A 12,245-nucleotide genomic window follows, 5' to 3' on the forward strand; every position below is an offset into this window, starting at 1 on the left:
ATGGAGGTGAGTATTGAACAGGGTATTGGTCTACAGTAAAGTTATGGTAGTTTCTTGTAAAGCTGACTCCAACNGATATATGTCTTTCTGGTGTAAACAAACATTTAATACTTTTTGGATGATTTTCAAATTTGGGTTTTTTAGTCCTTAAAATTGGCTCACAGATTATCGACCTGGCTAGGTCAGAAATTGGGATTATAGCTTTTCTCCTTTATTATGCCAGACTCTCCGTTTTTGGTTAATTTACACCATTCAATGAAATGTGATGAATGTTTCTACGACAAACAAAAGAGGATGAGACATTTAATAATAATTTGGCTGATTCTAAAATTTGGGATTTTGAGTCCTTAAATTTGGATCACATATTTTCGACCTGGGATGTTTTGATCGAGTGACTGGGTTATAGAGATAGTGGCAAAAAGGCAGTCAATAGAGGATTATTTTGCAGCAAACTGCATTCAAATCGGTTCATTAGTTCTCTTTTTATTGATTTATTTCAGTTATTCAATTTTTATCAAGTGATTGAGTTACCGCCCCTTTTAGCGCATGCGCAGATGAGATTTAGTTACAGACAAAATTAAACAGTCAATAGAGGATTATTTTACAGCAAACTGCATTCAAATCGGTTCATCAGTTCTCTTTTTATTAATTTATTTCAGTTATTCAGTTTAAATCTAAGTGATTGAGTTACCGCCCCTTTGAGTGCATGCGCAGATGAGATGAAGTTACAGACAAAAATAAACAGTCAATAAGGGATTATTTTGCAGCAAACTGCATTCAAATCGGTTCATTAGTTCTCTTTTTATTAATTTATTAAAATTTGCCCTCTTACCTAAATTAGTGACAGAGTTATCTGATAGTTATCCGAAAGTTGAGAGTGATCTCCCTTTGCAATTTGTTATTGAAAGTTGCCATCCACGCAATTTCAAACTCGCAAATACAATCGGTGTAAAAGATGGTAAGTATTCCACCGATTGTTCTGAAATTTGGCAGAATTGTATATTGATGATTGCAGAATTGAATTATGTAGCAAATACCCCAACTCCCAATTGATATTTTGATTTATTAACGATTTATTGTTGAAATGTGCTCACCACGTGGTCTGGAGGAGATAGCTAAATACAGGCGATTTCCTGTTGTGTTATCAAATTACACTGTATGTATGCTATGATTAAGTGAGAGGATTATTTTGCACCAAACTGCATTCAAATCGGTTCATCAGTTCTCTTTTTATTAATTTATTTCATTTATTCGGTTTAAATCTAAGTGATTGAGTTACGGCCCCTTTCAGTGCATGCGCAGATGAGATGTAGTTACAGACAAAATTAAACAGTCAATAGGGGATTATTTTGCAGCAAACTGCATTCAAATCGGTTCATTAGTTCTCTTTTTATTAATTTATTAAAATTTGCCCTCTTACCTAAATTAGTGACAGAGTTATCTGATAGTTATCCGAAAGTTGAGAGTGATCTCCCTTTGCAATTTGTTATTGAAAGTTGCCATCCACGCAATTTCAAACTCGCAAATACAATCGGTGTAAAAGATGGTAAGTATTCCACCGATTGTTCTGAAATTTGGCAGAATTGTATATTGATGATTGCAGAATTGAATTATGTAGCAAATACCCCAACTCCCAATTGATATTTTGATTTATTAACGATTTATTGTTGAAATGTGCTCACCACGTGGTCTGGAGGAGATAGCTAAATACAGGCGATTTCCTGTTGTGTTATCAAATTACACTGTATGTATGCTATGATTAAGTGAGAGGATTATTTTGCACCAAACTGCATTCAAATCGGTTCATCAGTTCTCTTTTTATTAATTTATTTCATTTATTCGGTTTAAATCTAAGTGATTGAGTTACGGCCCCTTTCAGTGCATGCGCAGATGAGATGTAGTTACAGACAAAATTAAACAGTCAATAAGGGATTATTTTGCAGCAAATTGCATTCAAATCGGTTCATTAGTTCTCTTTTTATTAATTTATTAAAATTTGCCCTCTTACCTAAATTATTGACAGAGTTATCTGATAGTTATCCGAAAGTTGAGAGTGATCTCCCTTTGCAATTTGTTATTGAAAGTTGGCATCCACGCAATTTCAAACTCGCAAATACAATCGGTGTAAAAGATGGTAAGTATTCCACCGATTGTTCTGAAATTTGGCAGAATTGTATATTAATGATCGTAGAATTGAATCATGCAGCGAATACCCCAACTCCCAATTGATATTTTGATTTATTAACGATTTATTGATGCCATGTGCTGACCACGTGGTCTAGAGGAGATTGGTAAATACAGGCAAATTCCTTTGGTCTGTAAGATGGTAAGTGCTGCACCGATCGTTCTGAAATTGGTCAGAATTGTATATTAATGATCGAATATTTGAATCATGCAACAAATACCCCAACTCCCAATTGATATTTTGATTTATTAACGATTTATTGTTGAAATGTGCTCACCACGTGGTCTGGAGGAGATAGCTAAATACAGGCGATTTCCTGTTGTGTTATCAAATTACACTGTAGGCATACTATGTTTAAGTGAGAGGATTATTTTGCAGCAAACTGCATTCAAATCGGTTCGTTAGTTTTCTTTTTATTAATTTATTTCAGTTATTCAGTTTATATCAAGTGATTGAGTTACCGCCCCTTTTAGCGCATGTGCAGATGAGATTTAGTTACAGACAAAAATAAACATTTAATAGAGGATTATTTTGCAGCAAACTGCATTCAAATCGGTTCATCAGTTCTCTTTTTATTAATTTATTTCAGTTATTGAGTTTATATCTAAGTGATTGAGTTACCGCCCCTTTCAGTGCATGCGCAGATGAGATGTAGTTACAGACAAAATTAAACAGTCAATAGGGGATTATTTTGCAGCAAATTGCATTCAAATCGGTTCATTAGTTCTCTTTTTATTAATTTATTAAATATTGCCCTATCTGATAGTTATCCGAAAGTTGAGAGTGATCTCCCTTTGCAGTTTGTTATTGAAAGTTGCCAGCCGCGTAGTTTCAAATTCGCAAATACAATCGGTGTAAAAGATGGTTAGTACTCCACCGATTGTTCTGAAATTTGGCAGAATTGTATATTAATGATCGTAGAATTGAATCATGCAGCGAATACCCCAACTCCGAATTGATATTTTGATTTATTAACGATTTATTGATGCCATGTGCTGACCACGTGGTCTAGAGGAGATTGGTAAATACAGGCAATTTCCTGTGGTCTGTAAGATGATAAGTGCTGCACCGATCGTTCTGAAATTAGTCAGAATTGTATATTAATGATCGAAGAGTTGAATCATGCAGCAAATATCCAAACTCCCAATTGATATTTTGATTTATTAACAATTTATTGTTGAAATGTGCACACCAAGTGGCTGGAGGAGATAGCTAAATACAGGCGATTCCCTGTTGTGTTATCAAATTACACTGTATGTATGCTATGATTAAGTGAGAATATTATCTACACATGCTATTAACAGAGAAATGTGTACAGAATTATAGGTATGAAGTCCGAAAATAAACAAAATAACAAAAAATCCCCCCCTCCCCCCCTCTTACTACTGGTTATGAAGCGACATGTCGCTACCGGTATCTCAATACTGGTTATGAAGCGACATGTCGCTACCGGTATCTCGATACTGGTTATGAAGCGACATGTCGCTACCGGTACATGTTATGTCGCTAACGGCATCGAAATGCTGTATGTTAAGGTTTATCATGAAACTTTTTAGCAACATGGGAATACCTTGATGACATAAAGTATGCACTTTTCTATTTGAATGCAGGAAGGAATAGTTGGAGTCTATATAAAAGAAGAGAGTTTGAGACAAAAAAAAAGAAGAATGAAGGTGAGCTTTAACATGACCACAAATTTTGGTTATTCCATTTGTCCGAGATAACGTCATAAAACCTGTTTCGTTGCTTTTGCATTGGATTTCACAAGATTAAGTTATAATCTACAAAATCATGTGTTTTTTTTTATCAAATATGTACAAAATTGCAGAGAGAGTATGACTTAAAGGTCAGGGCGTCACCGACGAAAAGATTTACCGAACGAAAGAATCTGAAGGCAGGGAAAGTACAGAGGAAGCGTGTCGCGGAGGAGGTAAGTTTTGTCCCTTCTAGGATCTTTACCGTATTTGTGCTAAAGACTAACGGAGGAGGTGAGCTTTGTGCCTGCTAGGATATTAACCGTAGTTGTGCTCATCAATAAGGTTCACCCAAATCCAATAATAAAATGACTATTTTGATTCCAGATTTTAGAAGAGATTATCAGAGAAGCCGCGAAGGATATAGTGATCAAAGAAAAGGGCGTAAGTAAAAGCAGTATGACTAAACCTGATGTAGAATTATTGACATGACACACTTGAGGAAGGCGAAGTTGGGGTAGGATAGAGAAAGCATCTGGTGCCATCCAAACAAATGTTATAGTCCTGAATTGTTGATCACCTAGTTTCATGTTTATTAGAATTTTGTCAAGTATGGTTCTATATAAGTTCTTTTAACAGATATTAAGTAAGAGGCAGAAAAAAAAGGAGCTGGAGGCAAAGAAAATGAAGGAGGAAGAAGAAAAGCAGAAAAGGGAGAAGGAAGACAAACAGAAAGCGGAGATGAAAAGAGAGAGGAAGGTGGAGAAGGAGAAGCGGAGGAGGAGGAGGAGGCGAGAGGAGGAGGAGGAGGCAGCGAGACTGAGAACTATGAGGAAGGAGAGAAAGGAGAGAAAGAAGGTAAGCATTGAAATCATCTGGTAAGTTTCCACAGGTCAACAAAAATGTACAATCTGTTATTCTATGCATTGTGGCAAAAGATCTTTCAAAAATAATAAAGAACAACAAATCTATATCGAGTTGAGCATCAACTAATTTCGGTCCTTAAAATTGGCTCACAGATTATCGACCTGTCAAATCGATATATTGTGAGCAAAATTTTAGGACCAAAAATAACTTCTACATGAACAACCTACATGATGCGCAATTTTTATAGTACCATCACAAAAATGAACATGGAGGTAATTTGCATCATGTTCATCAATATTATACCAAAGACAAAAGTTGTGAAAAATACGATATCATATATCGAGGAAATCATTCATTCAATATGTTATCTTTTACTCAGGCGAGACGAGCGGCAGAACGTGGTGTGAAAAATGAGGAGATGGAGGTGAGTATTGAACAGGATATTGGTCTACAGTAAAGTTATGGTAGTATCTTGTAAAGCTGACTCCAACGAATGCAAATACCTACTTTTAAACAACTGCCCTGAGTTATGATAATGATAAATGCTGGTAAGGGAATAATACTAAATACTAATAGTAGATGAGAAACAAACTTTCACTTGATAGGTGGACGAGAAGGAGGCGGAGGTAAAAGAAGAAGAAGAGAAGGGTAAGTATACAAGTAAAACGAAGAGCATAAAAAAGATAAGGACAGAACATGAAATAGCATAAGAATATCAAAACACCACATTATTTTTCTAAAATAAGAGGCAAATTAATGTCTTATGATGTATACATGTATATAGATACAAGAGTGAACGAAAGTGGGGCAAGAGAGGATGAGATGGATGAAGAGCATGGGGAGGAACAGCAGGAGAAGAGGGAGGACCAAAGGATGGAGAGGGAGGAAGAGGATGGGGAGGAAGAGCAGGAGGAAGAAATAGAAGGTAAGTAAGCCTGTCCTTGTGATACGGTAAACTGAAGAAGTTTAGGTTCAACCATACGTAAGGAACAGGAAATGAAATATTGTTACAGAAGGCATAATGATATTGATGATATTATATTTTAATAGAAAGCGGAGACGAATGGCAGCCAGGCCGGAGTGACAGGAGGTTATTGAAGGATGATGAGGATGAGGATGGGGAGGAGGAAGAGGAAGAGGGAACGTTTAGGCGGAAGATTGTTGAGGTATATGATGTTTAAAAAATGCACAAACCGGCATGTCCTAAACATTTGATAGGTTGTTCAGTACGATTTACTAAAATTGTATTATATTATATAAGGAGGAAAATATTTATTTTCACTGTTTTGACATCAGACAGAAGAGGCAGGCGGTGAGGAGGAGCAGGTGGAGGAGGGCAGCAGTAAAAAGGTCAGTAAAATCCTATTTGGATTCCAGTTTTACAATAATCGGCCTCGCTGTCAGGCTATGTAATTCTAAGTTCTATTTTTATTTGCTTGACCACGATCAGATCAGAACGAACAGCTTTTATGATGTTCCCCTGAAACAAGTAAGACCACACATCTGATGCTTTAACTTACCTATTTCGGTCCTAAAAGTTGGATCACAAATTATCGGCCTCAGACTGACAATTTCATAAGAAAGCAATATTCTAGCTTTTCACTTGACAGGTGTATCCGAGTTCCCCCTGCATTCTAGAGCACTGTGCCAAGGAGGTGCGGAATCTCCCCCGTCATCTGCGACAAGTAAGTCTTCAAGTGTTTTTTAGGCAATTAATTGAATTGATCGCGAAGCTCGTCACGTTTCATGCTGAGGATTAACTCCGGTTTACACTTGTCAGCGTATAATCTATGCTTACATTTCGTCGTCAGAATATTTCCCTGTTTACAATTCCCAAACACTATTTCTATTAGCAAAATAACTTTCTTTTTTATTTCTGCATTGTAGTTCCACAAGATGACGAAGGCCGAGGCGGAAAACCACATTCATGTCCTCCGGAATCCCCGTCAATATACTAAACTGGACTGTCCGGAGGCTGAATGTGGTTTAACCATCGTCCGCCTTGACCTTCACCTCATCCGCCAGCACCAGATGATCCGGGGCTCACCTCAGTTGCTGTCAGCGATGACAGCTGGGAACCTGTTCGAAAGGGCTGAGGTGAGAACCACATTCCTCGACCAGGCCCTGGACGATTATATGTAAGTAAAGACTCCACATTGAGATATAATGTAAAGATATTCGTGTCATTAGTCACGAAAAGTATGCAAAGACAGGGTGTGTCTAATTCAACTCTTCCTTCATTTGCCATTTTACAGGGTCGCAGAGAAAGACCGGTAGAGTCGCAAAAATAGTGTCAAATGAAATATAAAGAGCAGTGCTTGTGAAAATTGTCACAATATGGATGAACTAGTTTGAGCTATACGAAATGTTCATAATATATACAAAGTAAAATATTAAAGAACAACAAAATAATATCGAGTTGAGCATCAACGAATTTCGGTCCTTAAAATTGGCTCACAGAATATCGACCTGTCAAGTCGATAAAATGTGAGCCAAATTTTAGGACCGGAAATAACTTAAACAAGAACAACCTACAAAATGCGTTCTTTTTATAGTATCATCACAAAAGTGAACATGGAGTTTATTTGCATCATGTTCATCAATACTATATACCAAGAGAGACGATATAAATCACTTGACATACGAGTCAATGATATTGATTACTTTGTATTAGAATGAAGGTTACACTACGTTAAACTGTTCAATATGCTATTCTATGCATTGTGGCAAAATATCTTTTAAAAATAATAAGGAACAACAAATTTATATCGAGTTGAGCATCAACTGATTTCGGTCCTAAAAATTGGCTCACAGATTATCGACCTGTCGAGTCGATATAGTGTGAGCCAAATTTTAGGACCGAAAATTACTTATACAGAAACAACCTACAGAATGTGTAATTTTTACAGTATTAGAATGAAGGTGTCAATTTATTACAGGAACAAGTGCCAGGACCGGCTAACTGGCCGCAAGCTGAGCGACAAAACCACGGCTAGTCATTCAACTGCGGTCAGGGCGTTCATGCCCAATGGTCTCAGCAGGGACACGCTCAAAGCGGTGGAGACCATTGGGTCGAAGGGAGCACTAGTAGATCGCATGATACTGAGGTAAGCTTCTTTTCATTCAACATCAATCCGAATGATCACCTATGGTAAGAAAGGTAGTCCAGCAGCAACGACTTTATAAAACTGACCAGGTTTTGAGTACAGCCCGATGTTTAAAAAAATGCCTGTATGACAATTATAAGAATCATGTATGGAATATTAGGTTCGTATTCTACATGTACACTGTCAGGTTTATTCACTTTTTTCCCTTTACTTTCAGACTGAAACCTGAAACAGTCAAGGTCTACTTGTGCTCCTTAGGGAATTTCGTAGAGTTCCTGTCTGGGTCCTTCAAGTGGCAGGCCCAGTTGAAGGTCCAGGTAGGGTTCCTTCAAACTCTACGAAATTCCCTGCGCCTAATTGCCCGGTCCCTGGAGGATGACGTCCATCGAGCGGCGGTGCAGAAGTAAGTTTAGTTAACGGTAATCAGGTAACATTTCAAATGAAAGGCTGCTTCATTGATGTGACGACATGCAAAGAAATATGACATGCTGCTTGCTTGAAGTGCGAATTAAGAAACATACGATAGTGTAAATTCCTATATATTGATGCACTTTTTACCTGGCCTATTTTGTATGGACCATTAGGTGGCAAATTTCAAAACGAATGGACTTTTTTCAAACATGAAAATTTCACACTAACCTTTTTTCCTTTCTTTGACAGAGGGCGTGAGGGAAAGACGGGTCTGGACCTCACGCCTGACATGTTCGGGTCCTACCTCACAGGTACCCGTCCGAAGAGGGTGCATGCCATCCTAGCGAAGGATGCACCTCTCAGCCGGATGGATAGCTGTGAGGCGAGGGACGGGCTGCTGGTTCAGCTGTTCATCACCAATGGGAAGCGGTCTGGAGATCTGGCCAACCTGGAGCGCAGGGAGCTTCAGCGTGCCCAGACCGCTGGTCCGGAACCGACCGAGCTGAAGGTATACAACTGAACAATCTCATACATTTTAAGAACCCACTGAATTACCTTTGATGATATACGATTTTAAGTTATGCTAACTCTTCTTAAATAACTTTTACAAGAAAAGTAAACAACTCGAGTAAATGCAGAATGTGATTGCAATCATTTTTCTTAATATTGAACTACTTTTCTGTTCACAGATTTACGACCACAAAGAGGCTCGGTCGGGGAAGGAATGCCCATTGCTGGTGACAACGTCCCTCATTCAGGACCTGAAAGCATACGTGGCCAAGGGGAGCATTGACGGTGGGTTGGAGCAGGTCTTCACCACCGACAAAGGCAAAAAGCTCTCCTCGACGGTGAGTGTTGACAAACCATGTTTAAAAAGCCCCTCTCTTTCTACCTTGCATATAAAACATATCGACCAAAGCACTTTTCATGAGAGTGGTTTAGAAAGTTACAGGCAAAGGCTGCGCAATTTCTGATTTAGTTATCGTATGTATGTTATCCCAATTTGTGTCATGTAAAAAACGCACTGCTTTGAAAGTAAAATCAGGCTCTGAGAAAGGGACCACAGTTTAATTCTTTTGTTTGTTTTCTAGACCATGGCCAAGGCCGTCAAGAGGGAGTGGCAGAAACATGCCAGCAACATCGGGAAAGTCCTGCCACCCCTCACGGCCACGTTATGCAGGAAGATGGCGGTCTCCACGCTACGAGACGCTGGAGGAGACCGCCAGCAGCAGAGGGTGCTCGCCAAGCATATGGCCCACAACCCTAGGACGGCGGATCGCTATTACGATAAGGCGAGCCAGAAGAAGGAGCGAGTTGGCGTCTGGGAGAAAATAAACCAACTCTACAAGGTAAAATATCCACATTAAGTGATGCGGAGGGTCGTTTCTATCCTCTATATTGTAGTACTGAAACGTTGCTTCTGAAAAGAAATTAATGATGAATTTGCTTGTACCTAAAGACATTTTGAAATACTACTTCTCATTGCAGGTGTCTAGCCAACCCTTAAATGAAACCCCAGACGCTGACAGTGACCTCCAGTCTCCGCCGTCCAGAGCACCCTCTGAGAGCGACAGCGACGGCCCCGTTGTAAGTTTTAGTTACATGAAATTTTGTAACGTTTCTATGGAATTAAGGCGATTTTGGGCAATCTAAATATAAGGACTGATTTAAAAGCATAAGAAAAGATTAACAATTGGAAGACTGGTGGTCTAAAAACATTAAAATGTTAGGACCGAATTAAGGTGTGGAGAAAATGAAATATTATGCATTCCTCTATTTAATTTCTGTATTAATTATCCCAATTTTGGTTGTAGCCACCTTCACCTGACCATCATTATCACAGGACGGGGTCAAGTTTTCCATAAGCAGTCGCTGTCGCCTGCACCGCTGCACCGCCGCACCGCCAAGCTTAATTTATTGCCGTGTATATATATTTATTTATTAACTATTTAACTTATTTTTTTGTATATATTTATTTAATAACTATTTAACTTATTTTTTGTATATATATTTATCTAATAACTATTTAACTTTTTTTTGTATGTAATTATTTAATAACTATTTAACTTATTTTTTGTATATATTTATTTAATAACTAGTTAACTTACTGTAATTTATCTGTATAAATGGTTTAATATATGTTTAACTATTTAACTTATTTTTTGTATACATCTATTTAATAACTATTTATCTGATTGTAACTAATTTGAAGAAGTGGTTTTGTATGTAGTTATTTAATATCTATTGAACTTATTTTTTGTACATATATTTATTTAATAACTATTTAACTTATTTTTTGTATATGTTTAACTATTTAACTTGTTTTTTGTATATATTTAACTATTTAACTTGTTTTTTGTATATATTTAACTATTTAACTTATTTTTTGTATATATTTATTTAACTACTTAACTTAATGTAATTCATCTGTATAAATGGTTTTATATATGTTTAACTATTTAACATTATTTTTTTGTATATGTTTATTTAATAACTATTTATCTGATTGTAATGAATTTGAAGAAATGGTTTTGTATGTATTTATTTAATATCTATTGAACTTATTTTTTGTATATACATTTATCTAATAACTTTTTAACTATATGTTTAACTATTTAACTTATTTTTTGTATATATTTATTTAATAACTATTTATCTGATTGTAATTAATTTGAAGAAATGGTTTTGTATGTATTTGTCTAATAACTATTTAACTTATTTTTTGTATATATTTATTCTTAATTTGTATAAATGGTTTTGTATCTGTTTATTTAATAACTATTTAACTTATTGTAATATATATTTTTTGATCATTAGTTAACTTATATCTGTGTAAATGGTTTTGTATATACTTATAATTGTAAATTTTGTATGCTGATAATGTTGTAAAATAAACTTTGATGATTTAGTTTAAATAAATGTTGTAAATATCTAAAATACATGGTTTCTTTGTGTTTCATTGGTATGCTGGGTAGGAGGTCGAAAAATTGTGATTCAAATTTAAGGACCGAAATTGAAAATTTCATTTTTCATTGCATTTTTTTGAAGACAAATTGAGCAACAATGTTGCTTGATATCTTTCACTACGCATTTGCCTCCAAAATCGTGCAGGAGTCGCTTGGCTATCGGCGAAACTTTTTCAGATAAATGGTGCTCTCCCAATGCAAAAACTCGGTCCTTAAATTTAGATCACAATTTTCCGACCTCAACTTTTAGCAGAGTCAGACAGCCGAAACAGAACACTTGACGAAGTGAAACATTGATTCTATAATTCATTCATCAGCAGCACTCGATTTCAGTTTTATATATGCTATCTTAACTTGCTAGGAGCAGTACAGTCACAATTGTTCGACCTCAACTTAAGCATAGTAAGAGATACTCAAACAAAACACCACACGTTGTTTTCGTCTTTTCATTTCGTCATTAGTCGAGGTGCACATTTGGAAATGCTAATTAAATTTACTATGACGGCTTACATTACACCCACTAAGACTGAGACATGAACATTGTTATCTAAATTTAAGGACCAAAGTGACATTCGCAGCATCAATATTACTCCAAAGTAAGACGATATAAATCACTTGATATTGATAATTTAGTAATGGTATGAAGGTTAAAATGTTCAATATGCTATTCTATGCATTGTGGCAAAATATCTTTCGAAAATGATAAAGAACAACAAATTTATATCGAGTTGAGAATCAACTAATTTCGGTCCTTAAAATTGGCTCACATATTATCGACCTGTCAAGTCGATATAGTGTGAGCGAAATTTTAGGACCGAAAATAACTTATGCATGAACAACCTACATGATGCGTAATTTTTACAGTACCATCACAAAAATGAACATGGAGTTGATTTGAAGCATGTTTATCAGTATTATACCCAAGAGAGACGATATAAATCACTTTACATACGAGTCAATGATATTGGTAATTTAGTAATGGAATGAAGGGTTTACTATGTTAAAATGTTCAATA

The 12,245-nt window shown here is 36.3% G+C and overlaps 1 protein-coding gene across 1 annotated transcript; it reads left to right on the forward strand.

Moving 5' to 3' along the window:
* Positions 1 to 5,927, forward strand: LOC110451493 (cilia- and flagella-associated protein 251-like). The gene is made up of 8 exons (XM_021499538.1): positions 1 to 6; positions 4,014 to 4,115; positions 4,267 to 4,323; positions 4,519 to 4,737; positions 5,126 to 5,170; positions 5,352 to 5,394; positions 5,531 to 5,671; positions 5,797 to 5,927. Exons 1-8 carry the CDS (start codon positions 1 to 3, stop codon positions 5,925 to 5,927), a joined length of 744 nt encoding a protein of 247 aa, XP_021355213.1.
* The last annotated feature ends 6,318 nt before the right edge of the window (positions 5,928 to 12,245 follow it).

Source organism: Mizuhopecten yessoensis, unplaced genomic scaffold (genome assembly GCF_002113885.1).
Source record: "Mizuhopecten yessoensis strain PY_sf001 unplaced genomic scaffold, ASM211388v2 scaffold6103, whole genome shotgun sequence".
NCBI classification, from domain to species: domain Eukaryota; kingdom Metazoa; phylum Mollusca; class Bivalvia; order Pectinida; family Pectinidae; genus Mizuhopecten; species Mizuhopecten yessoensis.